Genomic DNA, 25,475 nt, shown 5'->3' on the forward strand with positions numbered 1-25,475 from the left:
CGCCGCTCGCTTCCCTCCTCCGCTGCCACCACGCCGACCGGTGGGAGCTACACACTCGCCGTGTACTGCCGAGCACTGCGCTGCTAGGATACCGCCAGTGCCCTCCCTCGCCTTGTCCACCCTGCTCTCCCCGCCTCTGGACGCGACCGGGCGAGCGCGACCACCGCGACGGCCAGCCTCGCACCATGAAGAAGCCGCAGCGCTGGACGAGTGTCGCTCGAGCTCGATGTCCGACTCGGTCCACCTCGCGACCCGCAGCGACGACCTCGGAGCTCATGTGCCGCCTCGTCAACTCGCGCGACAAGGTGTTCGAGATGCAGCGAGCGTGCAGCGACTGTGCGTCCCCCTCCTTTCCTCTTCCTGGCTCTGTGTGCCGTCTTGACCTACGAAGCGACCGCAGCTGAGCGTTCGAAGGCGTCTCGAGCCGCCATGGACGCCCACCTCGCCAAGCTCCCGTCGACGAGCACCTGCCCGGCCGCGTTCCGCAACTACTCGGCTTTCTGCACGACCAACTCGATCCCTGTCTTGCCTATACCGCCGCCCGTACTCGCCCTGTGGCTCTACGACAAGTGCGCGAGCCGCGACGACTGGCCCAGGACGTACCAGCGCCAGGTGGAGCAGTGCGCGGCGGCCGTCAACGACATCTGGGCGGGCAATGCCGCCTACGAGACGATCAGGGAGCTCGACCCGACCAGTCGAGCGGTCTGCGAGTTCATGAGCGAGCGCAAGGAGCTCTGGAACCAGCGCAACTCTGGTCCGTCCCCCTCTCTCCTCGCCTTATCGCCGTTTCTCGTCCTGACCTCTTCAGTCCTCGCAGGCAAGCCGACAAGACGGGCATCATCATCTTCTGCATCGTCTTCATCTTCATCGAGCGAGACCGAGTCGGCCAAGGGCACGAGAAGCCGGCACGAGCGGCCTCGAGGGACGAGGGCAGGTCCGAGCGGGGCGCGCTCCTCGGCCGCCACAAGCAGGTCGCAGTGGTGGATTATTCCGACCGAGCGCAAGGTCGAGGCGCAGGCGGTCGAGTCAGAGAGCGCCGACGGTGTCGAGGCCGAGGTCTTCATCCCGACGAGGAAGCGGCTTCGGCGGAGGAAAGGACCGCTCGCGTTCGACGGCGACTCTGCTCCGGTGCGTCGGCTCGCTTTCGTATGAGCAACTCGACGTCGCCCTGACTCTCGGCCCTTCCTTGCAGATCTTGTCCAGCCCCGAGCAGACCGAGGCGAAGCGTGCTCGCCTCGACCTCACGACCTCGTCCATCGACGCGAGCCCAGCTCGACCGGCCTTGCGCCGACACCGCGCCGTCATCTCGTCGCCCGAGGTGTCTGCTGTCGAGTCGAGCGACGGCGAGAGCGTCGCACGGCCACGCTCGCGTTGGGCACCGTCGCCCTCGCCGGCGCCAAAAGTGCCGAGTCGCTCGACGTCGCCAGAGCTCAGATGTTCCGCGAGCTCGGCGCCGCTATCGCTCTTCGTCGACCGTCGTCGCAATCACCAGCTCGTGCGGCCCAAAGTCGAGCCAGAAGAACTCGCCGACGGCGCCCTCGCAGCTCGCCACGACTCAGCCCTTGACCGGCCAAGTTCAGCAGCACGCGTGCGGGACTGTTTCTCTCTCTTCCTCGTCTGCGTATACGTTGAGACTGACTCAGTTCTCAGTTGCAGGTGTCGACGTCGGCGTTCGTCCAGCCCGTCGGCTCGCTCCCGACGCTCGGACCTCTCGAGCTTCCCACCTCGCCCTCCTTCCTGCCCGCCGAATCTTCCCAGAGGACGTCGCGCGCCGCACACGCGGCACTCAGTGTCGTCGTCGAAGCAGGGCCACCCAAGCTCGAGGCGTCGTCGCCGGTCCGCGCGGCCGGACCTCCTCGTCATTCCCCTCCACCGCCTCTCCCAACGCTCCCCTCGCCTGCCGACGACGTCGCCAGCTTCCTCGTCGCCCTCCACCCTTCCCTCGTGTCGCTCACCCCGCACCTCATCGCCGCCGGCTTCGACTCGGTCGACGCGCTGTCGTCCCTCGTCCTCCTCGAGCCGCCAATCCTCGCCCTCACGCTCGACCTCATCCGGGTCGAAGCAGGTCGACGCGCAAAGGAGCAGCGCGCGAGCGGAGCGCACGTCGACCCCGTGTCGATCATCCAGCTCAAGCTGTTAGCGAGGCGGCTCGGCGACGAGGGCAAGGCGATGAGGTCGTGAGAGGGGAGGAGGCTGGGTGCCGTAGATGGCCATGCCCGATGTCTGCAGTGCACTTGTGCTCGCTTTGCGCTGTCCTCATCACGCTCCGAGGCTGCACAGCGCGAGAGAGCGACGACGAGTCCACAACACGCGACCTGCTCAAGTCCGCCAGGCCACCGTCGCCGTCGGTCTCACAGCGCCTCGCCCGTCAACGAACGCAAGCTCAGCTGCGAGAGCGCCAACGAGACGTCGGACGCCGCCGTCACGACCTCGGCGGCCCACGCGAACCGGACCCGCGCTTTCGAGGCGCGCTTCGCCTCGTCGTCGTCCTCTTTCGCGACTTCTGCCGTCCGCCCGGCGCACCCCGGCTCGAGCCAGGAGGGCACCTCCAGCTTTGCCCCTGTCGCCTCGACGAGCGGTGCGAGGTTTTCGGTCGTCGTTCCCGCCGCTTGAGCCCCTCTCCTCCTCCTCGCGCGCCCGTCACCGCCGCCGCCCTCGTCGGCTCGTACCTCCTCGAGCTCGACCCGAGTGGCTCGCTGCAGTACCTCGTGCAGCACTTTGTCGCTCGAGGCCTCGCGACGTGGCGCACGCTCAGCGAGCTCAAGGACCCGGCGGCGACGAGGCGGTTGTGCGCCGACATCATCCCGGCGGCGTCGCACGAGGTCGTCGACGCACTCCTTCGCTTTGTTAAGCTCGTCGGACGGTGAGCGAGGGGCTAGGAGAGGGCGGGCGAGCGGCGAGAAGGAGGGAGCGTCGCGAGAAGAGGAGGTGCGGCTCTCGAGTTTCTTTTTCTCTCTCGTAGACAGCGTCTCTCGGCTAGGGACTGCAACGGACAATAGTACAGACACGACGAGCTCGCACGAGAGAGAGTTCTACAGCGATCACGCCCAGCTCGGCACTGTCTGCGCGAGCGCCTCGCGCATCGCCTCCTGAAAGTCGAGCTTACGCCCTGATTCCTGCGACGAGCCAGCGTGCTTCAGGATAGGGCGGGTGCCAGGCAGCGACGTCGAGGTCGAGAAGAAGGAAGCTGCTGAGGGAGAAACGATGTCAGGGCTCTGGGTTTGCGAGAGAGGGAGAACGCGAGGGAGGAGAGAAGACGCACCTGAAGCGCCGGCGCCGACCAAGTGCGCCACCCGCACTCGCTCCGCCTCGCGATACGCTCGAAGCTCGACCAACCGTCTCTCGGCGACAGGGTGGTACAGGCTCGCGACCTCGAGACCGCGCTCGATCCAGCCGAGCTCCGTCTCGGACAGCTCGTCGGCCTTGCGGCTCGGCCCACCGCCGCACGAGGAGGCCCAGGTCGAAGCTGATGACGACGACGACGAGGTGAACCGTTGTGCGGCGAGGAAGGTCCAAGACGGGATGAGCTCGAGCTCGAGGGCGAGGTGGTGGGTCTGATGGGGGTCGGGCGAGAGGACGAAGCACTGCGGGCATACGGAACGGCGGACCGCGCTCAGTACGTGACGCACCATCGAGTCGAGTTGCGAAGAGAGAGAGAGAGGGACGCACGTTGAAGTAGAACGCGGCGCGCTTGAGCCCCTGGCGCACGTGCCCCTCGCACCTCTCGAGCCACCCGACGTCGACCCGCTCGCCCGCGTCCCCTCGCTGCGCAACCTCCTCACCCTTGATCTCGTCCCACACGTTCCGCTCGCCCTCCTCGCGCATCATGCGCTCGCCGACCGTGGCGAACGCGAGCCAGATGCAGTCGTCCGTCTCGCGGTCCAGGCGCGCGCTCCACCGCAGGTGAACTTGGTCGCACGTGTCGCCGTCGGGGCCGAGGCACGATGGGTGGATGGGCGAGGGCGAGTGAGTGAGGTGGTGCTGCAGGACCTGGATCGTCGAGTGGATTTGCGCGATGAGGTCGAACAGGGTGTCGAGCGCTCGAGACGAGATCGGGGTGGCGAAAGAGCGTGCTGTACGGGGTACTGGCGAGTCAGACAGGGTCCCGCAGTGGATGAAGAAGAAAAGGCGAGAGGAGGACGCACAGCAGCTCATCTGGGCGCACCAACGCAGGCACGCTGCGAGCCACTTGTACACGACGAGCCCGCTCATGAGGAGCTGCTGGTGGCTGTCGCCGCCGAGTCGGTCGACGTCGAGCCAGGGGAGCATCTCGTCGCGCAGGTCCCACTCGCCGCTGTCGGCCCGGGCGAGCGTCGGGATGGCAAACGGCGCAAAGTACTGCTCGAGGTCGGCGTCGGTGACGAGCGGCGCCATGCGGAGGTAGGCCGAGGTCGTCGCGTCCTGGTGGAGCAGAGGCAGGGCGTACATGCCGAGGAGGTGGGCGCGGGCGGCAGTGATGGCGTCGGGCGTGGCGAGGGTCGAGGTCGCGTCGAACAAGTCGCGGTAGTGGCCGAGCGCGATGCGCACGAGCGAGCGCGACCGACGGGGCAAAAGCTCGTTCCCTGTTGCGAGGAAGGGGTTCCGAGTCAGGTCCTGAGTGGGAGAAGGAGGACGAGAGGGGAGCGCAGGGACGCACACATCATCATGGCGCCGCAAACCGCCGTCGCCTTGAGCGCCTCCTCGTCGCCCTCGCCGTGCGCCACCTCGAGACGGTCGTACAGGTCCAACATGAGCGTCCGAAGACCGCGAGCGACAAGCTCGCGCTGTACGGCGAGGCTGCGCCGCGCCGCTCTGGGCTCTCCCTCGCCGTACCCAGCCGAGCCGCTCGACGACTCGCCTGACGGCGCGCTCAGCCCGGCCATGCCAAGCACGTCGATCTCGGCCGTGCTCCTGACGCCGAGCGCGCACATGGCGACCACGACGCAGCGCTCGGACGCGCTGAGCCGCTCGACGTCGACGTAGAGCCGGCTCTTGGCCTCGAGGGGGTGGAACGGCCGAAACACGGGTGTGTTGCTGCTGCACGTCTCCCAGCACGCGTCAAGGAGCGCCCAGGTGACGAGGCGGGCCCACGACGGGTGCTGCAGGCGCTCGGCCGGCGAGAGCGAGTCGAGGTCGTCGCTCACGAGCTGGGCGTCGGCGACGGCCTGCTGGGCGAAGCGCGTGTAGGCCGATGAAGAAGCGGCCGGTGCGGCATGTCCATGCTTGCCGAGCGGCACGGCCGCTGCGGCGAGCTCGTCGGCGCGACCGCAGGCGGAGCGAAGGATGGCCGCCGAGTGCGCCTCGAGGCGCTCGCTCGACAGGGTGTCGCCGAGAGACGACGTCATGGCGTACAGAATCTGGTCGGGGAGGTCATGTGCCGAGGGAGGAGGTGCAGGGGATCGGGAACAGGAGGGTGGACCGGGAAGACGGTGGACGGTCGAGGCGGCCGGCGCGATCGACATGGCGAGCTCGAGCTCGAGCGCCTCTGCGGGTCGCAAGAGTCAGTAGTGTACGGCGACTGGACGTCGAGAAGAGGAAGCAGCGCGCACTGATGCGGCTTTCCAGCTCGGCGACGCGAGCCTCGGGCTGCATCGTCTTGACGAGGTCGACTGCGCGCAATTCTGGGTATGAGCACGTGACGCAAGGCGGACGAGAGGAGAGACTGAGGACGCACTCGGAACGAGGTTGCCGTAGTGGCAGGGCAAGTCTTTGGACGTGCAACGAGCGCAAGTCGGCCAAGTTCTCGTACAGCGGACCTTGCGGATCCTGGAGAGGAGCGTCGGTCAGTACAGGCGCTGTATTGGGCTGGGCACATCGAGAGGGGAGAGAGAGAGAGGAAAAGGTGCGCACCGACACTGCTTGCAGCTCTTGTCGGCGAGACCGGCTTGCCCGACGTCGTCGCGAGGCAGCCGTGCACGAGCCGGCTTCGACGGCGCGCTCAGGCCTGACGCCGTCGACATGGCGGGAGCCCGACCGGGCAGGATCGACGTCGGGTCGAAGCTCGTTGCGCCGTCGTATGCTGGGGCCGAGGGCGCAGGAAGGAGCGAGAACGAGGGCGACGCGGACGGGGCGTGATGCGGCGAGAGGCCAAGGTCGGCCGCCGTAGCGGCGGCGTCGACGCCCCACACGGCCCTGCGACTCGGGCCCTCGGCCTCGACGTACTTCGGGCTGTCGCGGGTCGTCGACGGCGCCGCTTCGCTCAGGCGGCGGCGGCCGCCGAGCACGCCCAAGTCGCCGTCGACCTCGTACGGGTCGTACGACTCCTGCCACGCCGACGTCTCGCCGTGCATCTGCTGCTGCTGCTGCTGAGCAAGTCCCGCCTCGAGGCACAGGTCGTGCGAGACGCGACGACGCTTGAGGCCCGGCGGCAACTGGTCGGCCGACGGCGGCGGGAGGGGCGTGTAGGTCGAGGGGACGTGGTGCTGCTGCGGGTAGCGGTGGTACTGGTGCTGCTGGTCGTGCCGGTACGACCATGCCGAGTTTGGGTCGACAGGTGCCTGAATTGCGGCGGCGGCGGCGGCAGCGGGGTCGCGAGCGAGTCGAGGGTCGTGGTGGCGGCGGTAGGGCGCGTCGAGCGGGTAGTAAGGGCGGACGTCGGCCCGATGGACCTGCTGAGGAGGCTGCGCGTCGACCCAGACGACGCCCTCGTGGTGGTGCGCCGGTGCGATGTGCGGGGTCGGGTCGAGCGAAGGTGCGGACGCGGTCGCCGACGGCGCAGCGTAGGGTTGCGCGCCGCCGTGCACCTGCCAGGCAGAGCCTGCTGAGTGCATGCCGCGGGCGCCAGCAGGACCAGGTGGTGGTAGTCGAGCGCAAAAAGCCGATAGAGATGAGAGGCGAGGGTCCAGAGCGATCGGGACAAGTTCGTCGTCGTGGCCGCGTTTGGCTTGTCGGATGGGAACCGCTGAGCTTCTGCGCCGGCGCAGGTGCAGCCACGGTGACAGAAGATCCGCAGAGCACACGACCGCTTGCTCCCGAGGCGTGCAGCCGCCGCATCTCTCACCGCACCGGCCTCTCGCACGCAGGTCTCTCGGCTCGCGCGACAGGGACGACGAAACACGCTCGGGCATTGCAAAGAGGTGACAAGGGAACAGCTGTACACAAGCGAGAGGGAAAGGGAGAGAGGGAGAGAGAGACGATCCCGTCAAGCGCGACCACCCTCCTCGAGCGCAAACGCCGCCCTGAGCGCGACCGCAAGCCGCTTGACCTCGTCGAGCGACGCGTGGCGCTCGGCGTCGAGGCGCACCGACCGGCCGAGAGCGGCTCGCAGCGCGACCTCGGTGAGCGCCAGGTCGAGGATGGCCGGTTGGGCGAGCGCGAGCGACGCGAGCGCCTCGACCGAGTCGTAGCCCGCGGCGACGAGGGCCGGCGCCAACGACACGAGCGACGGATTGAGAGCTGCGAGGAAGGCCGACACGTCGGGGCGAGGCTCGGCGGCGGGCGAACGAGCAGGAGGCGGAACGGGCGATCCCGACGGCGCTGTCGCCGACTCGCTCAACGCGCTCGACGGCGCCGCTGCGGGAGGCTCGTCGGGCACGGTGGAAGCCGCCGTCTGGCTCGGGGCCGGTGTCGGCGACGCAGTCGGCATGAGCGTGTCGGGCGTGCTCGAGGCTGGCCTCGCCGGGGTGGTGACGGCGAGCCTGGGCCTTTTCGGGGGCGGTGACACGTCCTGCGCGCTCAAGAGAGGTATGAGCGTGCTGGCCGCCGAGGAGGGAGGCAGAGAACGAAGGTGGGCGCACCTGGAGCGTCGAGAGCGCGGGCGAAGCTTCCTCCTGAGCGGGCGCCCTCTCGGCCGGTCCGTGCGCGTGCTGCCACACTGACGACGGGCCGGCGTACCACCGGCGGCTCTGCTCGTCGATGACGAGGTCGATGAAGAAGGTGCAGTCGACGCCGTTGCCGTTGCCGAGGCTGGGCCCGCTCGACTCGCCGCACGAGAGCCGGAAGGTCGACTCGTCTTCTTTGCGGTCGAAGTGGACCGAGCGCGTGTAGGCAGGAGCGAGGGCATCATGGAAGGCGTGATAGGCGGCATGGAGGCTGTCGAAGGTGGTCGTGCTGCTCGGGAGAGGATGAGGACCCTGTGCGGCGGAAAGTGTCAGTGCCGCCTCGCCGACTCGATTCGACGTGACTATGGACGTACGACCGAAGGCGACGCGGCCTTGAGCTGGCTGCGGATCGACCCTGCCACGTTGGGCACGCCAGAAGACGAGTTGAGGCCGTCAATCGACCCGTGAGCGCGCTTGCCTGCGAACAGCTCGAGCCAGTGAGCGAGATTCACCAGTTGATGCGGGGCAGGGAGAGAAGGGGGCGCACCGTAGATGGTGCCCGGCACTGCCTCGGCCTTGTTGGCCGGGTGGCTGTGTGTCCACGTGCACAGGCGCTCGGTCAAGAGCCACCGCTCGGTCAACGCGAGGGCGACGACGCGGTACTTGCAGCCCTCGTTGCGCAGCGCGCACCACGCCGAGAGCTCGCCGGGTGCGTCGTGGTGCTGGTGCGTCGGAACGCCGTAGACCTGCTCGGACGCGGCGCGGCAGCGCTCGATAAAGTTGTCGGCCGAGGGGAAGGTGGTGTTGGGCAGGAACAGGACGGCGCGGCGCTGTCGCGGGGCGAGGGCAACGATGAGCGCATGTCGATTGAGGAGTATATACGAGAGGGACGCACCTCCAGTGGCCCGCCAGGCACGCGTGTGGTTGCGACGCTGAAAGTCGGGTACCGTTGCTGCATGGGCGGGAGGTCAGCTCGTGTCGGACTCGCGCCAAGGGGGGAGGAGGGTGCTCACCTCGTAGCCCATGATCGCACTCGTGACTCAGTCCCCTCCGTGCCCGCCTCCTGCTGCTCCGGGTCGAGTTCACGGGCCGTCGGCGTCGCGCGAGCTGATGACGAGGTGTTGGTCCGAAGCTGGCGCAGGCGGTGGCGAGGGGAGCGTGGCTCGGTGCTGAGAGCTGCTGGAAGGGGAGCACATGTCGCGTGTGAGTGCTGGTGCGGTAGGACGAGGGTGAGAGGAAGAGGGACGGACGCTGAGGAGGACGACCAGTGACGCCGCCCGACAGCGGGGGCCGGCGCTCGCGAGGGGTGCTGCGCGGTTGGGTAACGAGCTGCGGTGCTAGTTGAGCTGGTAGACGAGCGAGCGGGGTGTGGCGAGAGCTGAGAGCGAGCTGTGCGGGGAGACGAAGCTCGAGCGGTGCGAGCGGGACCAACAGCCCACATCTCGCGCTCGCTGTACTCTCGCAGAGACCCGGCGACGCGTCCGAGCTGGTCGATGAACCTGTACTGTGCGCTCTGACCTCGGAAAGTGAGGCAGTGAGGAGGTGTTGCGGCGCGGACTGTGGGCGACCCGCTCGCGCAAGACGTTTCGAGCCGGCTCACCTCTCGGAAACAGGCGATGAAGCGCAGAGAGAACGTGCAAGCGCGGCATCTACAGACCCTCCCCTCCTGCTCGACCCCCTGAGGCGCCCTCCTTCAGCGGCGCACGACCTGCAGCCCGGCCCTCTCCTCCTCGAGCCGCTTGTGCAGCAGCTTGAGCTGAATTACCGACGGGCGCGACTTGCTGACCGGGTGCACGACGTGACGAAGCTCGGAGAAGAGGAGAGCGAGCGTCGTAGGCTCGAAATTCATGAGGGCGACGAGGTCCTCGACCGAGTTGAGGCCGGCCACGGCGAGGTAGGGCGCGAGGGGAACGAGAGAAGGACCGAGGCGGCGCAGAAAGTCGACCACGTCCTGGTTCGAGTCATTGAGGGTCGACGACAGGGCGGCAGGCGAGGTCGACGCGGCAAAGTGAAGGGCGTCGGGAGCCGGCGAGACGGGAGGGGGAGGACGAGGCGAGGTACGCCGTGGCGGAGGCTGCAGGATGGACGCTCGAAGGTTGTCAGGCTCCTGTCTTTCCGAGACGATGAAGAGAGAGGAAAGAGGGCGCACTTGACGGTGGTACCCGAGGTCGACGTGCTGGTGCGCCTCGCTCGACGCTGAGGCTCGGCCGTCCTCCCTCACCGAGCGCGTACTCGGCAGCTGCTGCGGCCACTCACCGACGCGCTCGTCCGTCTCGTCGTCCTCGTCCATGTAGTCGTCCTCGCTCGAGCTGACGATCTCGACGAGCTTGCGCTTGCGCAAACCGACGCTGGACGACGACGGGCCGAGGTGGTCCTGGCCGACGTAGCTCGGTCGGGGTCTCCTTGGTGCACTTGAGGGTCCGGCAACGCTGCGAGCGACGTCTATCGAGGCGCGAGTCAGTGGAAGGACCGACTCGCTGGAGAGAAACAGCGGGACGCACTCGTCGCCTTCTTCTTGCCCGCCTGGCCCCTCGCGAACTCGTCGAGAGCATCGCCTTGCGAGTCCTCCTCGCACAGCTCTTTGTAGACCGAGTGCGCCGCCCAAAAATGGCCCGTCTCGTCCTTGAGCCGAAGGAGGACGCTGCGGAGCGAGCGGTCGAACACGTCCTCGGCCGAGCAGCGCGCGAACAGGGCGAGGGCAATGACGGCGTAGGTCAAGGGGTATGGCGGGATGTCGGCGAGCGTGCAGAAGCGCTTGTAGGAGGCGAGGGCGGCCCGGTCGGCGCGGTGGCCTTTCGACAGGTTGGTGATGGCGAGCTTGTCCGAGCGGTCCTGCAACGTGCCTGCGAGATGCGTGCGTCGATATGGGCACTTGGAGAAGACCAGGAGGAGAGAGAGTGCAGCGCACCGTCGTCGGCCTCGCGCTGCTTGTCGAAGATGACCTCGCGGCGGCGGACGAGGTCCTGCATGAGCGACGAGGTGGTGCGCGCGCTCCACTCGAGGGGCTGGTCGAGCGGGAAGCGTTTGACGGGGTACTGCCCTGATGAGGCGGCGGTGCTCATGGCGCAGGTGCGGCGAGGCCGAGGTTGGCGAGAGGGCGAATCGGGAGGGGCGGTGAATGGTGGAGGAGGGACGCGACTGCGTGAAGCCGGGGGCTCGCTGTGCGGCGCTGCTGGACGAGTCCGCCGGGTCAAGGCAGGGTGTGCGAGGTGCGAGGTGCGAGCAGGAGGGCACGGCGAGGCGAGAGAGGAAGTGGGAGAGCGAGGGAGCTGGGCGACTCGGCGCGCGCGCCCTCCCCCGCACAAAAGACGAGGCGCGAGCGAGAGGTCCGTCGAGGTGTGTGCAGGCAGCTTTCCACTGCGCTACCGGTTCTCCACTCTCGACGCGTGAAGCGCTCGTCGAGCGACTCGGCGAGACCTGCCCACGCTCGAGCCTCGAAGCGGCGGCCTTCCCAAAACAGCTCTCTCGCTCCTTTCTCTCGCTCGCGCACATCTCTGCAAGCGCCGGACCTATACAGGGTCCACGCCTTGCACCAATCAACCCTTCAGACAAACGCTGCATCGAGAGAACCGCTTGCTGCCCCTCAGAACGTCCATCTCGCACGCCACTTGCCCTCGTCGAGTCCCTGCTTGAGCACGTCGAGGAGCTCGATCGGCGACGAGCCGTTCACGCGCACGGGCGTCTGACGGGCAGCCTCGGCGGCAAAGAGGTCGAACGTGCCCGGCTCAAGCTGGACGAGGGCGACGAGGTCGACGACCGACCTGACGCTGGCCGAGACGAGGAGGGGAGCGAGGGCGACGAGCGACGGGGCGAGGCCGTAGAGGAAGGCCGAGAGATTGCTGAGGAACGGATATGGAAGGGGTGTAGGGCGTGACGAGGCGACGAAGCCGTGTAGATGGTGGCGCGAGGCGTGCGGGTTGGCGATGCTGCCCGACGGGCGAGGCAGCTTGCGCGGTTTGTCGAGGTGGAAGGTGGGCGGGTCCGACTGCGCAAAGAGTTCAGCGTGAGTAAGTGCGCTTGAGGACGAGGAGAGGAGAGGAGAGGAGAGGAGGGAGAGGAGAGCGGACCTGATGCTCGAGCTTGACGCGCTTGGGCCTCGACAAATCCGGCGCGATGCCCCCATGCCGCAAGGAGCGCGCCCTTGGCCCGTCTGGACGTCAGGTCGCGTCTGCGAGCCGAGGAGGAAGCCCGGGTCGAGGCGGTGGAGGAGGAGGGGGGAGGCGGGGCGAGACGCCGTGCGGTGCCGGTACAGCTGCTGACCAGCTAGAGCGCTGTGCGGCGGTACGACACGCTCGAGTGTCGGTGGAGAGCGGGTGCGGCGCGAGAGGAAGCGGAGCGGGGGGAGGACGAGGAGCTCGACGAGAGCGTGCGTAGCTTGGCCTCGGCGAGCAGGGAAGAGGCGCGAGCACTCCAGCACGCATGCGAGCAGCGGGCGTTCGCCTGGAGGGCGGGCGAGCACGTCGGCAGAGAGCTGACCGAGGGAGACAAAGGGAGAGGCGAAGGCGAGCGCCGAGTGCGCCCGAATCCGCAGTCCGGTTACGATCGCAGTCGTGGAGTCAATCTCCGCGGAGCTTTCGAGGAGGATCGCCCCCGTCGCTTGGGAGGCGCGTCACCTGGTAGGGCCCGGCTCGTCGACCGCCCTCGCTCCCCTCTCTCCCCTCCACCAGTACTTCTACAGCACACAAGCATGCAGCGCTCTACTCGCATCGTGAGCCTCACATTCTCCTGCCCCCCTTCTGCCCTCTGCCGCACCCGGCCTGAGCTCGCCGTCACTGCAGATTCCCTCGTCCCGTCGCTTCCTCTCGGTCCCGCCCACGGGCCGCCCCGTCGCGACCGACAAGACGACCAACGTGCCTCTCGGCAGGCAGACCGCGGCCGGCTACGGCGGCACGAGCGGGCCCATCCCGCAGGCCGGCGGCGTGCCCCCTCCGCAGCCTCCCAAGAAGTCCAACGTCGGGTACGTCACCCCTCGACCTCGCCCCTCCCTCGATTCCTGCCGCACAGTCGCAGTGAGCGGCAGGGTGCCGTAGCATGCAGCAAGCAGCTACTGACTCGAGATTGCCCCCCTTGCCCTCGCCCTCGCAGCTTCATCGTCGGTGGCCTCGCCCTCGTCGGCGGCGCCGCCGCCTACTACATGACGCTCGACGACCCGAAGCACGAGGCGGCCAACGACCTGTCCAAGCTCAAGCGCGGCGCCGAGCGCGAGATCCACGACCTGCGCTCGGGCGGCGCGCGCTCGACCTCGGAGCCTCTGGGCCCGAACGTCGCCGACCCGGCATCGCGCGAGGCGACCCGTCTCGCCGACAACGCTCGGTACGGCGCCGAGCAGGCCAAGGACACGCTCAAGGACGGCGCGCACTCGATCGCCAACGCCGGCCGGGACGCCGTCGACGAGGTCAAGCACTGGGGCGACAAGCTCGCCGGCGACGCCAAGTCGACGGCCGACCGCGCCCGCAACGCCGCCGACCGCGCCACGACGCCGTCGCTCACCGACCGTGTGCGCAACGCGGCCGACCGCGCCACGCCGTCGTCGTCGTCGGCCGGCCACGGCTTCACCGACGAGGTGCACCGGTGGAGCGACGCGCTGCGCTCGGGCCCGAGCGAGCGCCAGGCGTGGAAGCCGACGCTCGACGAGCTCAAGCGCTACGGCGAGAGCCTCAAGGGCCCCGACCGCGAGTTTGGCTTCCAGCAGCTCGAGAAGACGTTCAACAGCAACGGCATCAACACGTCGGTCGGCGGCAACCCGTACCTCGACTGGGTCGGACCGGGCCTGTCGCTCCGCCGCAGCACCATGGAGCGCAAGCTGCGCGACCTCGAGCACGAGGTGCGTCTCGTGCCCGACCTGTTCTTCGACCTTCCCAAGTTCCGGAACCCTGACTCTCTCTCTCTCTCCCACCCTCTCTCTCTCGCCCGTCCCACCTGTCGCAGACCAAGTCGAGCCTCGACAACGCCGCCGACTCGATCAAGGGCGAGTACAACCGCGCCAAGTCGGCCGTGTCGAACGCTGCCGACGACGTCAAGTCGGAGGTGCGTTCCCTCTCTCTCCCTCGTCTTTAGCGACGCGGGCCTGACTGTCGTCGCGCACCCGCAGACTCGCAGCTGGGTCAACTGGGGCTCGAGCAAGGCCGAGGAGGCCAAGGACAAGACGGCGGCAGAGCTCGACCGCGCGCAGCGGGCGGCGAGTGACAAGGTGCGTCCTCTCTCTCTCTCTCTCTCTCTCCCTCTCGTGTCGCATCGACCGAGCAGTTCCCTGACCCTCTCGTGTGCGACTGTGTGCAGGCCTCGTCGTGGTCGTCGTGGACGTCGGCCAAGGCGGACAACGCTGCGGCGTCGCTGTCGACGGCGGCGGCCAACGCCGAGCAGACGGCGGACGAGGCGGCGCGCAAGGTCGAGGCCGAGGGCAAGAGCTGGTGGAACTGGTCGTCGGCCAAGGCCGAGGACGCCAAGGACGGGCTCAAGGAGGGCCTGCTCAAGGCGGAGCGCGGTATCGAGAAGGGGGCGCAGCAGGCGCAGCACGAGACGAAGAAGCTCTGAGCGAGGGCGACCCTGTCCGTTGTGTAGTCCAACCGTTAGTGTGCAAAGGCAGTGCTCAGCCCGCCTCGAGCTCGTCGTCGAGAGAAATGGTGAGACGTTGGAGAGGAGGACGAGGCGGAGGGAGCGGCCGTCCACGCCGGTTTTCTCTCGCCCAGTCGACCTCAACCCTCTACTCGCACCCAAACCTTGTGCGTCTACTCCCTCAATTCCACCTCGCACCTGGACCCCACGGCGAGCGCACGCGGTGGAGCCTGCGAGGAGAGCGAGGGGGCGAGGCGGACGAGCTCCGACGAGGCGACGGCGGCGAGGCGATGAGCAGCCTCTGGCTCGCGTGTCGGGCAGTGAGAGGCGGTACGAGGCTCACAGAGCAGCTGTGCATGTCGCGCGTGCGAGCGCAGAGCTTTGCGCGGTCCCTCGTTGTCGCAACACGTTCCGCCGACTGACGCTCCTTGCTCTCGTCGTCTGTCCCTTGCACTGTGCAGTCTACCATGGAGCAGACCTACATCATGATCAAGTGAGCACCCTGGTCCCCTTCTCCCTGTCGCTCCCAAGGGACGCCTCGCTGACCTCGTCCTCCTCCCCTCCCTCCCTCGCAGGCCGGACGGTGTCCAGCGCGGTCCGCTCCCTTCCCTCGGACCTCGCCCCGGCCGAGCACCTCACTGACCTGCCCACACCCACACAGGCCTCGTTGGCGAGATCATCGGCCGCTTCGAGAAGCGCGGCTACAAGCTCGTCGCCCTCAAGCTCGTCCAGCCCTCGGTCGAGCACCTCGAGAAGCACTACGAGGACCTCTCGTCCAAGGGCTTCTTCAAGGGCCTCATCAAGTACATGGCCTCGGGTCCGTCGTCGTCTCGCCTCGGCGGGCCCTCGGGTCTGGCCGCGACACCGGCCTCGAACGCGCACTGACACCCTCTTTCCTCCCCCCGCACAGGCCCCGTTGTCGCCATGGTGCGTCCACCGGCGTCCGACGTTCCCCTTCTCTCGAGTCGAGCGGGAGGGGCCTCGTCCTAGCCGGACCGCTCACCACCCTCTTCCCGCGTGCAGGTCTGGGAGGGCAAGGACGCCGTCAAGACCGGCCGCACCATCCTCGGCGCCACCAACCCGCTCGCGTCGGCCCCGGGCACCAGTGCGTCCTCGTTCTCTCGCCCCCCCTCCCGCACGAGAGCCCCGTCGACTGACCTAACCTCGGTCGCCTTCTCGCAGTCCGTGGTGACTTTGCCATCGACGTCGGCCGCAACGGTCCGTCCCCTCTCGCCCTTCCTCTCTCTCGGTCACTGCGACAAGCACGACCGTACTGACGCACTCGCTCGTCCACCGTCGCAGTCTGCCACGGCTCGGACGCCGTCGAGTCGGCGCAGAAGGAGATCGCTCTCTGGTTCCCGGAGGGCCTCACCCAGCACAAGCTCGGTGCGTCGTCCTCTTCCGCCGTCTGTCGTCGTCACGGCGCACGTACTGACTCTTGTTGCGGTCCTTCTCGTACTCGCCGACTGCAGCTTCGGAGGCCTGGGTGTGCGTCCCTGTCTCCCTTTCCCCTTCTTCCTCTCGCCTCCCTGTACTGACTCGCCCGCTCGTCCTCGACCTACAGCTACGAGTAAACGCATCACGCTGTCTTCGTGTAGCGCTTGCAGTCCCAAAAGCTCTTTTGCCCCAGCACGATCACCTGCGCGTCTCTGAGAGCGACTCGAAAGAAACGCGTCCTTTTCGCTCCGTCCCGGCGTCGAGAGAGAGCGAGGCCAGGTTGAGAGACGGGTCCGAGGTAAGCCCTGCTAAGAGCCGCTTCGCCGCTTCGAGAGACGGTGGACGGTGCGCTCGAGCCCTCTCGCCTGTGCAAGTTCAAGCGCGCCTCGCTCGACTTGGCCTCGGAGAGAGCCCGCCTCTTCTGTGACTGTGAGAGCTCGCGCGTCACTCTCGTTCTCTCGACCCTGTGCGCAGGACGGAGAGAGGCTATGGACATTGCTCGAGAGAGACGCTCGCGGGTGAATCTACAGAGGGGGGAACGCGACCTGAGAGGGGCGTGCGCCCTCTCGTGTCGTCGATGCGGTCGGTATTCGGGGGTGACTCGGGTTGGAGAGAGAGGGGGTGAGAGAGGAAATAAAGGGGACGTCGAGCGCTCTACTCGGTGATCTTGGCGAGCTGCTCCTTGAGCTTGTCCTTGCCCGACGAGACGGCGGCGGCGACCTGCGAGTCGTGCTCGGCCTGCTTCTTGGCCTGCAGGTGGACAGTAAAGCGCGTGTCAGTGATATGGGCCAGAGACGAGGTGCCACGGCTCGCCGAGAACGAGAGCGAGAGAAAGGGGGGGCCCGACGCACCTCCTCCTCGTCCTTCTTCTTCTGCTCCTCCTCCTCCTTGGCCTTCTTCTCGTCCTCCTTGGCCTGCTTCTCGGCCTCCTCCTTCTTCTGGCGCTCCTTCTCGACGTTGGTGAACTTGACGTAGGCGTCCGACGCCTTTTCGGCCTTCATGTCGCCGAGCTGGGCCGAGTAGCTGTGCGACGGCGACGAGGAAAGGCGCGAGGGGAACGAGAGCGAGTCAGTGCGGGTTCGTCGGCGAACGGCAAGAGTCGAGGCACGAAAGACAAGAGACATTGCCGAGTTGAAGTAGGAGAGGAAGGACGAGAGAGGAGGGAGCTTGGGACGCACCCGACCGGGTTGGTGCTCGCAGGGGGCTTGCCCTGGCGGAGCTTCTTGAGCTGGCTCTCACGCTTGGCAAACTCGGTCGACGAGCCGTAGTAGCCCGTCGCGGCAAGCGACAGGAGGATCGAGCCGCCGACGATCGACGTCAACCAGAAGCGGTACTGCGGGCGCGTCAAGAGGGTCAGTCAAACCCGGACGCAAGAGAGAGTTGCACAGACGAGACGACGACAGGGGCGGTCGAACGGCGAGTCGGCGAGGCGACCTCGTCGAGGCGGCGGGGGAGGGTCCGAGCGGGAAAGGGGAAGGAGAGAGAGAGAGAGGGAAAGATGGACGCACAGTCGCGTACCACTTGGGGACCCAGCCCTTGGTGGTCGCCTTTTGGTCCATGTACCACTGGGCGAAGAAGGCGCCCCACTGGGTGACGAGGGCCATCTGGCCCGGGATGAGGAGCGAGCCCCAGCCCGCGAGGACGGGCACGACGCCGAGGAGGTAGCGGCGGTTGCCCTTGGTGCCGCCGTACTTGGCCCACTGCGAGCGAGGGGAGACAGGGTTGGGCAAAGTCAGGGTCGGGCAAGTCGAGCGAGAAGAGGGCGCGAGGAGGAAGGAGCGCTCGGGACGCACCTCGAAGCCCCAGTGGACGGCGCCCATGAACGACAGGATGATGGCGCCGTACTGGATCTGGAGGAGCTCGGCGTGTTCGAGGAGGGCGTTGGCCGCTGCGGCGTCGTAGCCTGCGTCGACTGCGGGCGACAAAGTGGGCGTGAGCGACTGCGCCTGCGAGACATGCGGCGAGCGGGACGGGCGGTCGAGCAGGTCGGACGACAAGAAGAGCGAAGGCGCCGACGCACCGCCGAGTTCTTCTGCGAGCCAGGCCTGGCGAGCAAAGTAGACGATGCTGAGCGAGGTGCCGGCGTAAGGCAAGAGGCCGGCTGCGCCCCAGGCGAGCGTGTCGCGCGGGACCTTGCTTAGGGTGCCCTTGATCGTGTTCTGCGGGTAGTGGCGGGGGGGATGGTCAGTCGGGCGCACGAGGTGGAGAGGGAGGGAGAGAGAGAGGGAGGACGGACCCATTCCTGGCCGACCTCGCTCGCGCCCAAGTCCTTGCGGGGAGCGGTGTGGCTCGTGACGTCGTTTGCCTCGCCTGCGACTGCTTCTGCGACGGTGCGGGCGATGCCTGTAGGGGGAGGCGAGGCGTGAGCAGGGGAGGAGAGAGAGAGGAGAGGGGGAGAGAGAGGGTGACGGACCCTGGACCTCCTCCTTTGCATTCTGGCCCATCGACTTGAGCGAGTCGGACGCAGGCTGCTGGCTGTTGGGGTTGACGGCGAGTCGGTGTGCGGTCGACGAGAACGAGCGCAGTGGGGGCGGGGCCGCAGCGAGGCGAGCGACGGCGGCGAGAGCTTGAGGGCGGGCCACTGGGCGCGCAGTGGCGGCGAGAAGGCGAGTTGCGAGCATTGCTCCTGGGCTGAGCGTGTGGGTCGACTGGGAGGAGAGCGAGAGAGAGAGAGCGTCCCGCCTTGGTCGTCGTCGTCGTCACTGGCGCGGAGTGACCGAAGATCCTCCTCGGTCTGCTCCACCTCGCTTCGTCTCACCTTTCACCGCCTCTCGTACAGTAGAGCATCAGTTCATAGAACTCAGCCAACTCGAGAGCAAAGAGCGAGGCAACAGACGAGCCGCTCTCGGCCCTGCTCCCCGAGATCGCGCGCTCTCTCTCTCTCGCTGAGCCGCTCCGACAAGCACTGCATGAAGGGATCCCATTCCCAGCGAGACACCACTCTACCGCACGACAGACAACCCCGACCCGCTTTACGCGCGCGTCGCGTGGTCGAACGCGGAGCGGTCCGCCTCCTCGGCCTCGACCTCCTTGATGAACGGCTTGAGGTAGCGCGTGTCCTGCAGGGCCGAAATCCGCCAAACAGGTCGACGCAGGCGAGGCGGGCGAGAGGTGATGGCGAGCGGGCGAGGGCGAGCGGGTCAAAGTCGAGGCGAGGTGTGAGGGCGGACGGCGAGGGAGGGGAGGGCGGGGGATGCGAGGCAATGTCAGTCGACGCGCAAAAGAGGGCGCAGACGAGTAGGCAGTAGAGACGCACCTCGTTGGGCTTGATCCACTTGTCCTTGGGGAGCTCCTCGTGCGCGATGGCGCACATGCTCGCCGTGCGCAGGCGGAACGCGCGGTCGTACGCCTCACGCTCCGACAGGCGGCCGATAGCCTGCGAGGTGGGTACAGAGAGGGCAGGGTGAGCGCTCGTGACCTTGGCAAAGGTGCAGGCGATCGTGGGCTCGGGGCGATGTCGGCGAGAGGAGCGCGTCGACGACGAGGGGGGGCGCACGGCGACGACGCCTCTGGAGGCTGCACCGCCGGCCGACGGGTCCTAGGTGGACCGAATGCCCGTGCAGGGACGCCCGCTCGATCTCCTCGAGGGCTGTGGGGAGTGTGGGAGGGGGGCGAGATGAGGGAGGTCGGGCGCACCTTCTGGACCGAAGCCGACTCCTCGATGAGGACGTCGTCGTACTTGAGGCCGTACGCGCGGAAGCCGGCCAGGTTGGCGTAGCGGTCGGCCAAGGGCTTGAGCGCCTTGTACAGGCCGCGCGACGCCTTGAGGTGGTTGGCGAGCGAGATGCCGAGAGCAGACCTGCGAGCGCGCACGGGCACGAGAGGGGGCGAGACGGGGACAGGGAGGGTCAGTCACTGGCTCTCGATGCGCAGAGTAGGCCAGACGAGCTCACATGGTGTGTTGGTGGCGAGGCGGGACGACGAGGGCAGCCCTCGGCTCAGAGTCCAGCTTGCCTCGTCGCAGCCAATCAGGCAACGTCGTCTCGCTCTCATCTCGCTCGCCCGCACTCACTCGAGAACGCGTGCAATGCAAAACACACACAGAGAGAGATAGACAAGGCGACCCAAGGCGAAGCACCCCTCCGACTGCTCCCTCGAGAGCTCAACTCACGCGAGCGCCGGCGCCGGCTGCATCTCGTCCTGCAGCTGCCGAGCCAGCGGGCCCGCGACGACGAGACCCGCAGGCCGACCCGCCGCAGCAGGCGAGAGCGCCTGGGCAGCCGAGACGGGCGCGCCGAGACCTGGCGACGTTGCGCTGACCGGGTCGACGTCCATGCCGTTCGGCGGCGACGAGCGCGCCGGCGCCGCAAACATGCCGCTCGGCTGCGCCCGCGGCGGGAGCATGGCGTCGCCGACACTGGGCTCGGGCTTGGCCGCCGTCGACGACGCCGAGCCCGCCGAGAGGACGCGCGCTTGGACCTGCGCCGCCGACGCATCGCTCGCCGACACGCTCACCGACCGCGACGCCTCGACCGACCTCGACCTCGACGCGGCGCGCGACACGGGCGCCGAGCCCGCACCCTGCATGCGAGCCCACGCCTTGTCGCCCTCGTCGCCGGCGAGCCGCTGCCCGAGCTTGATCTTGGGCCACAGGCCCGTCGACTCGTTCGGGAGCGCGTCGACGAGCTTGAGCCGCGCCGCTCGCGACTCGGCAAAGAACGACGCCGGCGTGCACGACACGTACGGCGACGCGAGCACGCGCGACAACGGCACGAGGTCGGCGTCGCCGATGAGCGTCAGGACCGCCGTCCACTCGGCGAGCACGACCGGGTCGACGGGCGCAGGACGGGGAGCGGGAGGGCCCTGGTGGTGGTGCGACGCCGAGTGCGGGTGGTGGTGCGGGTGCGGCGGCTGAGGGTGGTGGGACTGAACGCGGGCGTGCGGCGGCGCAGGCTGCGACGGCGACGGCATGAGGCGGTACGGGTCGCCGCCGGGGCCGCCTGGGTGCGCTCGCGGCGAGTAGCCGTTCGAGTACATGCCCGACTGCGCGCTGTGCGGGTGGTGCCCCTGGCGCGGCGAGAGGGCGGGCACGATCTGCGCCTGGAGGTCGATCGCGCGCTGGAAAGGGGGCGCGAGCGCGCGCTCGGGCTCGATGGCGGCGTACGTCACGGGCGCACCGACGAGCCGTCCCGACGTCGACGGGCTCGGCGCCGGAGCGGGCGCTGCGAGGCTGCTGCGCGTCGCCGTCCGGGACGACATGCGGGGAGCGCGGCCGGCGCTCGACTCCTCCTGCACGGGCACGGGCGACTCGAGAGGCGGCACGACGGGGCGAGGCTTGGCCGCCTTGGGGCGACCGCCGTTCGGGTGCGACGACGAACGAGTGTCGACGCTGCGCATCCACTCGTCGGTCGAGATGCCGACCTTGAAGTCGGGCTTGGACCCGGCCGGGTGGCGACAACGGTACGTCGAGCGCTGCTTGGTGTCGACTGCGGGCAGAGGGCGACGACGATGGGTCAGTCAGGGTGACCTAGAGACGGGTGGGGCTGTCGGGCGCGAGAGAGAGATGCACCCTCACCGCCTCGGATGAGCCACCCTCCCTCCTTGGCCTTGGTGAGCTTGATGATGAACGGGCAGCCGGCCTTGCGGTACGCGCACAGGACGTGCATGTAGGCCGACGAGACCTTGTGGGTGCGGTCGTCGCCAATGAGGATCGACATGTTGCGCGACCTGCGAGAGAGAGGGACGACGAGTCAGTCGCGAGGGAAAGCTCGACAGGGGCGGTAGGGACGAGGACGCACGCGGCGATCTCGTTGCAGAGGGCGACAAAGCTCTTGGGGTTGCTGAAGACGATGTCCTCGAGCTCGTCAAAGCTGCGCTTCTTGCCCGAGCTGCCGCCGCTGCCGCCGACGCTGACGGCCCCGAGCGACGGGCGAGGCGCGATGAGGGCCGGGCGAGGGCCGCCCGAGTAGTCGGGCGGGTCGCCGTCCGAGACGCCACCGTCCGAGTCCGAGTCGGTCGCCATCGGGTGGTACGAGCCCTCGCGCTGGCCTTGGCGAGCTGTCGACGACGAAGGGGAAAGGAGAAGGGCAAGGTCAGTCTCGGCGTCGAGGGGGGGACGGGCGTGCGCCGCGAGCGGCCGGACACTGGCCCTTGTCACGGACGAACGACGTCGAGAGCGAGAAGAGGGTCGACTCACTGCTGGGAGCTCCAGTGCCGGACGAGGCGTTCGAGTCCATGGCGGGGAGGTTGAGCGTGGTTGGCGACGAGGTCGCGGGGCGAGGTGCGGGTGGGTGGAACGGGTCGGAGACGTGCACGACAGGCTCGTGGCGGCAGTTGCACGCCCGGGCGAGGGGCTGGGAGAGCGCGACGGGAGGGAGGCGAGGAGCAAGGGAGGAAGGACGGCTGACGCGGCGACGACGACGGCGGGGGCGAGACCGGGTGGCGGATCGACGGTTAGAACTGTCGAGCTCGACGATGCGCTGTCTCGCAGCAAGCTCTGGCGAGGGTGCGAGGTGGACGCGGTCGACGAGCTGGCCGCCAGCATCTCGCCCCGCTGTGTGCGCCCTCACCGACTGCCAACCACGACCAGGCGAGCTCGACGACAGCCAGACTCGCTCACACACAGCTCTGCTCGTCGACCGCATGCTCGCCCGACTCGCACCGCGCTCCCTCGCCAACTCGCTCCCCCCTCTCCGTCCAACTCGCTCCGCCGCCTCGATCACCCGCGCCCTCATGAGCTCAGCACCTGCGCTCGGCCCAGTCGAGCAGGCGATCCGGCAACGGGTGCGTCTCCCGCTCTCCGTCCCCTCTCACAGCCTCGTCCCCTCGGCTCACCTCGACCCCCACACACACAGCTCGAGGAATCGCTCCACCCGACCTCGCTCGACATCACCAACGACTCGAGCAAGCACCGCCACCATGCGCCCATGAAGGCCATCGGCGGCGGCGACGGCGAGACCCACTTTACCGTCAACGTCGTCTCGGAGCGCTTCGAGGGCATGGTGAGCCGGGCTCTCGCTTCACCTCTCTCTCGTGTGCCCGAACCTGACTCTCGTCTGCCTCCACAGCGTGTCATCCAGCGCCACCGTCTCGTCAACGACGCTCTCAAGCCTCTCTTTGACGCCGGGCTCCACGCGCTCGCGATCCGGGCAAAGTCGCCCAAGGAGGTCGGCGGCGCATAGCTTGGTTGCAGCTCGAGCACCTGTACAACAACGAGATCCACATCGACACGACGACCGGAGAGAGAGAGAGGCGGCGAGGGAGCTACAGCTTGGCGTGGTGGGCGTGGGCGGGCGGGACGAGCGAGGCGCAGTCCTGGTCGGCGAGGAACCTGTTGAGGAGCGTAGTCCAGAAGTCGAGGTCGTAGTAGTCGTACCACCTGCAGGCCGTCGAGCCGAGGTCAGTGCAACTGGAGGACGCGGCGAGAGCGAGAGCTGGACGCACGCGTGCGAGACGCCGTCGAACGAGAGGAATTGGGCGTGCGGGATGCCCTCGAGGATGTACTTGTGCTCGCTGTAGTAGACCGAGCCTGCACGAGAGACAGTGTCAGTTCGACCGGCGCAGAGAGACGAGGGATGAGAGCGCGACGCACGGTCGAGGTTGCCGTGCAGGACGAGGACCGGGAGCGACTCGGGAACGGACCTCAGCTTGGAGCGGACGTCGTACCCTGCGATCTGTGGGCCACAGTCAGTCACGGTGGATGCAAGGAGTGAGGTGAGAGACGCACGACGCCGATCTGGTTCTCTGCGGTGACAAGGGAGGTCGTCAGTCTCGAGGGAGGGCAGGAAGAGGAGGAGAACGGGGACGCACGGATCGTCCGAGCCGGCCGCTTTGCCTCGACCGCCTCGCGCACACGTCGCTCCAGGAGCTCCTTGTTCTGCTCGGGAGACCCAGTCAGAAGGCGCAGAGAGGAGAGAGAGAAAGAAGGCGAGGGCGCACTCGAGGGTTTTGGACGAACGCTGGGTCGTATCCAATCTGCTCGCAGGGGGATGTCAGGGCGGGTTCCTCGCACGAGAGAGAAGGAGACGCGCGTAGATGAAGGGTCGAGATAGGTCGCACTTCTGCTCGAACGTGAGCGGGCCGGCGGGAGGCTGCGGAATCGCCTGGAGGAGGTCCGAGTGGGCGCGTTTCCTGCTCGCTCGAGAGTCAGCGACGGCGCAGAGGATACGGTGACGGGCTCGACTCACGCAGAAGTCGCGACGAGGACGGCATGGCGGATCTTGAACGGCAGGTCGGCCTTGACGAGGACCGTTTGCGCGATCATGCCGCCCTGCAGCCGTCCGAGGGTGAGCGGGACCGCGTGCGACGAGAGAGAAAGGGAGCATCGGGACGCACCATCGAGAAGCCCAGCAGGTCGATCTTCTTGAAGCCGACGTGCTGCAGAGGGCAGTGAGGTCAGTACTGCGCCTCGTAGGGGCGAGAGAAGGAGAGAGTCGGCGCACCTTGACGAGGTCGACGACGTCGCCGGCCATGGCGTGCATGTCGTATGGCTCGCCCGCCTTGTCTGCAGGAATGGTCGAGCCACCGATGCCGCGGTTGTCGAACACGAGGACTGTACGGGCGAGGAGAGTCAGCTCGAGAGGCCGCGGGGATGTGGGGGAGGAGGAGGAGGACACCGGACGCACCTGGTCGATGAGCCGCGAGCGCGTCGGCGAGCGGGAACCAGTCGACGAGGCCGACTGCTGACAGGCTGCCGGTGGGGGAGGAGCATGCAGCTCAGCTCGCGCCGGACGGGGGAGAGCGAGAGGAGCAGGAAGTGTGGGCGCACCCGTGGACGAGGACGAGCGGCGTGGCCTTGTGCGAGCGGCCGAGGACCTTGTACGCAAAGGCATAGCCGTCGTGCCGCTCAAACAGCGAGTGTGCGAGTGCAGGCATGCCGAGAGGTGGAGCGGGGGAGGTCGAGGAACTTGGGAGGGCGGCGAGGGGCGAGGACAGGGTGCGGCTGGTCGGGGCGTGCAGGCGACTGGCTGCTCGCTCGACGAGTTGTGGACCGCGCAGAGGCGAGGCGACGGGCGTGGAGGAGTGCGGAGCGAGCAGGCTCCGGCGTTTCTCATCCGGGCGCCGAGGCGAGGCGAGATTCGGCTCGAGCAAGGCCGTTTTCGAGTACGTTGCACAAGGGAGGGAGTACACAGTGGGTGGCGCACGAGGGCTAAACAGCAGGGATAAAAAAGGGGACGTGACAGCGAGAGGGGAACCGAGTGAGGGAGGGCGCGAGGGTCGTGATGCAGAGGGGGGACAGCCTCGAGGCGGACGGGTAGGAAAGGCAGGCCAGGGCGACGTCGCTCACTTGGCAAAGTCGGCGTCGACGGGCTTCTGCAGGGCGCGAGAGGGCAGAGTGAGCGAGGCCGGCCGGAACAAGTCGAGGAGGAGGGAGGGGGGACGCACGAGCGAGGGGTGGAGCATGAGCTGGTGCAGCGCCTTGCCGGCCGGGATCATCGGGAAGACGTGCTCCGACTGTAGGTGCAAGGGACAAGTCAGGGAACGAGTCGAGGCGGGGCGCGAAAACAGGGAGGAAGGGAGAGAGGAGGCCCGGGCGCACCTTGACGACGCGCGCCTCGAAGAGGACCGGCTTCTGGTTGTCGTACTCCATGAACTCCTTCATCTTGGCCGGGAGCTCGTCGACGCTGTCGCACCGGATGGCGTGGACGCCCATGGCCTTGGCGAGCGCGACAAAGTCGGGGTTGGTCATGGCCGTGTGCGAGTAGCGCTTCTCGTAGAACAGGTCTGTCGGGTTCAAGAGAGTCAGGGAGGGTCGACACGGCGAAAGGAGTGGACGCCGAGGGACGAGAGAGCGAGAGAGGAGGA

At 67.9% G+C, this 25,475-nt stretch overlaps 12 protein-coding genes across 12 annotated transcripts in view; 4 read left to right on the forward strand and 8 right to left on the reverse strand.

Annotated features, from left to right (window-relative positions):
* Window positions 1-185: 185 nt before the first annotated feature.
* Window positions 186-2,867, forward strand: RHOBADRAFT_53115 (uncharacterized protein; the record flags this gene model as incomplete). Its single annotated transcript, XM_018416679.1, has 7 exons — window positions 186-336; window positions 401-754; window positions 818-1,128; window positions 1,193-1,588; window positions 1,657-2,174; window positions 2,358-2,585; window positions 2,615-2,867. 7 exons carry the CDS (start codon window positions 186-188, stop codon window positions 2,865-2,867), a joined length of 2,211 nt encoding a protein of 736 aa, XP_018272181.1.
* A 111-nt stretch (window positions 2,868-2,978) lies between these two features.
* RHOBADRAFT_66329 (uncharacterized protein) lies at window positions 2,979-3,927 on the reverse strand. Its single transcript, XM_018418940.1, has 3 exons — window positions 3,670-3,927; window positions 3,263-3,584; window positions 2,979-3,190 (listed from the first exon to the last, which is right to left on the reverse strand). The coding sequence occupies exons 1-3, from the start codon at window positions 3,826-3,828 to the stop codon at window positions 3,042-3,044; spliced, it is 630 nt and encodes a 209-aa protein (XP_018272182.1). The 5' UTR covers window positions 3,829-3,927; the 3' UTR covers window positions 2,979-3,041.
* A 3,193-nt stretch (window positions 3,928-7,120) lies between these two features.
* Window positions 7,121-8,767, reverse strand: RHOBADRAFT_53117 (uncharacterized protein; the record flags this gene model as incomplete). Its single annotated transcript, XM_018416680.1, has 6 exons — window positions 7,121-7,645; window positions 7,716-8,051; window positions 8,114-8,217; window positions 8,287-8,569; window positions 8,635-8,691; window positions 8,753-8,767. 6 exons carry the CDS (start codon window positions 8,762-8,764, stop codon window positions 7,121-7,123), a joined length of 1,317 nt encoding a protein of 438 aa, XP_018272183.1.
* Window positions 8,768-9,358: 591 nt separating this feature from the next.
* On the reverse strand, window positions 9,359-10,801 carry RHOBADRAFT_53118 (uncharacterized protein; the record flags this gene model as incomplete). The annotated part of the gene is made up of 4 exons (XM_018416681.1): window positions 9,359-9,813; window positions 9,889-10,181; window positions 10,241-10,582; window positions 10,648-10,801. 4 exons carry the CDS (start codon window positions 10,799-10,801, stop codon window positions 9,433-9,435), a joined length of 1,170 nt encoding a protein of 389 aa, XP_018272184.1. The 3' UTR covers window positions 9,359-9,432.
* Window positions 10,802-11,234: 433 nt separating this feature from the next.
* Window positions 11,235-12,160, reverse strand: RHOBADRAFT_53119 (uncharacterized protein; the record flags this gene model as incomplete). Its single annotated transcript, XM_018416682.1, has 2 exons — window positions 11,235-11,724; window positions 12,149-12,160. 2 exons carry the CDS (start codon window positions 12,158-12,160, stop codon window positions 11,323-11,325), a joined length of 414 nt encoding a protein of 137 aa, XP_018272185.1. The 3' UTR covers window positions 11,235-11,322.
* A 266-nt stretch (window positions 12,161-12,426) lies between these two features.
* On the forward strand, window positions 12,427-14,340 carry RHOBADRAFT_53120 (uncharacterized protein; the record flags this gene model as incomplete). The annotated part of the gene is made up of 6 exons (XM_018416683.1): window positions 12,427-12,447; window positions 12,518-12,696; window positions 12,825-13,563; window positions 13,668-13,766; window positions 13,831-13,929; window positions 14,019-14,340. The coding sequence occupies 6 exons, from the start codon at window positions 12,427-12,429 to the stop codon at window positions 14,271-14,273; spliced, it is 1,392 nt and encodes a 463-aa protein (XP_018272186.1). The 3' UTR covers window positions 14,274-14,340.
* A 421-nt stretch (window positions 14,341-14,761) lies between these two features.
* Window positions 14,762-15,868, forward strand: RHOBADRAFT_43578 (uncharacterized protein; the record flags this gene model as incomplete). Its single annotated transcript, XM_018414244.1, has 9 exons — window positions 14,762-14,787; window positions 14,870-14,889; window positions 14,956-15,111; window positions 15,205-15,221; window positions 15,318-15,399; window positions 15,477-15,512; window positions 15,597-15,680; window positions 15,767-15,782; window positions 15,859-15,868. 9 exons carry the CDS (start codon window positions 14,762-14,764, stop codon window positions 15,866-15,868), a joined length of 447 nt encoding a protein of 148 aa, XP_018272187.1.
* Window positions 15,869-16,203: 335 nt separating this feature from the next.
* RHOBADRAFT_66330 (uncharacterized protein) lies at window positions 16,204-18,254 on the reverse strand. Its single transcript, XM_018418941.1, has 8 exons — window positions 18,145-18,254; window positions 17,968-18,074; window positions 17,752-17,890; window positions 17,525-17,643; window positions 17,240-17,431; window positions 16,910-17,064; window positions 16,583-16,754; window positions 16,204-16,481 (listed from the first exon to the last, which is right to left on the reverse strand). Exons 1-8 carry the CDS (start codon window positions 18,173-18,175, stop codon window positions 16,386-16,388), a joined length of 1,011 nt encoding a protein of 336 aa, XP_018272188.1. The 5' UTR covers window positions 18,176-18,254; the 3' UTR covers window positions 16,204-16,385.
* Window positions 18,255-18,631: 377 nt separating this feature from the next.
* On the reverse strand, window positions 18,632-19,529 carry RHOBADRAFT_64900 (uncharacterized protein; the record flags this gene model as incomplete). Its single annotated transcript, XM_018418606.1, has 3 exons — window positions 18,632-18,790; window positions 18,988-19,107; window positions 19,368-19,529. Coding segments are annotated over 3 exons (369 nt in total), but the record flags the coding sequence as incomplete, so codon positions are not given.
* A 2,867-nt stretch (window positions 19,530-22,396) lies between these two features.
* Window positions 22,397-22,902, forward strand: RHOBADRAFT_26379 (uncharacterized protein). Its single transcript, XM_018412744.1, has 3 exons — window positions 22,397-22,454; window positions 22,526-22,672; window positions 22,739-22,902. Exons 1-3 carry the CDS (start codon window positions 22,404-22,406, stop codon window positions 22,850-22,852), a joined length of 312 nt encoding a protein of 103 aa, XP_018272190.1. The 5' UTR covers window positions 22,397-22,403; the 3' UTR covers window positions 22,853-22,902.
* Window positions 22,545-24,545, reverse strand: RHOBADRAFT_53124 (uncharacterized protein; the record flags this gene model as incomplete). Its single annotated transcript, XM_018416684.1, has 12 exons — window positions 22,545-22,668; window positions 22,737-23,049; window positions 23,115-23,199; window positions 23,263-23,344; window positions 23,398-23,414; window positions 23,481-23,538; window positions 23,702-23,801; window positions 23,858-23,940; window positions 24,006-24,047; window positions 24,113-24,222; window positions 24,296-24,360; window positions 24,439-24,545. The coding sequence occupies 11 exons, from the start codon at window positions 24,543-24,545 to the stop codon at window positions 22,935-22,937; spliced, it is 864 nt and encodes a 287-aa protein (XP_018272191.1). The 3' UTR covers window positions 22,545-22,668; window positions 22,737-22,934.
* Window positions 24,546-24,742: 197 nt separating this feature from the next.
* The window catches only part of RHOBADRAFT_35922 (uncharacterized protein), a 2,910-nt gene continuing 2,177 nt past the window's right edge, over window positions 24,743-25,475 (reverse strand). The window contains exons 3-5 of the mRNA XM_018413316.1: window positions 25,210-25,394; window positions 25,056-25,124; window positions 24,743-24,983 (exon numbers count right to left, since the gene is read on the reverse strand). Of these exons, the coding sequence (XP_018272192.1) occupies window positions 24,954-24,983; window positions 25,056-25,124; window positions 25,210-25,394 (284 nt within the window). The 3' untranslated portion in view covers window positions 24,743-24,953. The remainder of the gene's footprint in view (window positions 24,984-25,055; window positions 25,125-25,209; window positions 25,395-25,475) is intronic.

The sequence above is a fragment of the Rhodotorula graminis genome (genome assembly GCF_001329695.1).
Source record: "Rhodotorula graminis WP1 unplaced genomic scaffold RHOBAscaffold_5, whole genome shotgun sequence".
Taxonomy (NCBI): domain Eukaryota; kingdom Fungi; phylum Basidiomycota; class Microbotryomycetes; order Sporidiobolales; family Sporidiobolaceae; genus Rhodotorula; species Rhodotorula graminis.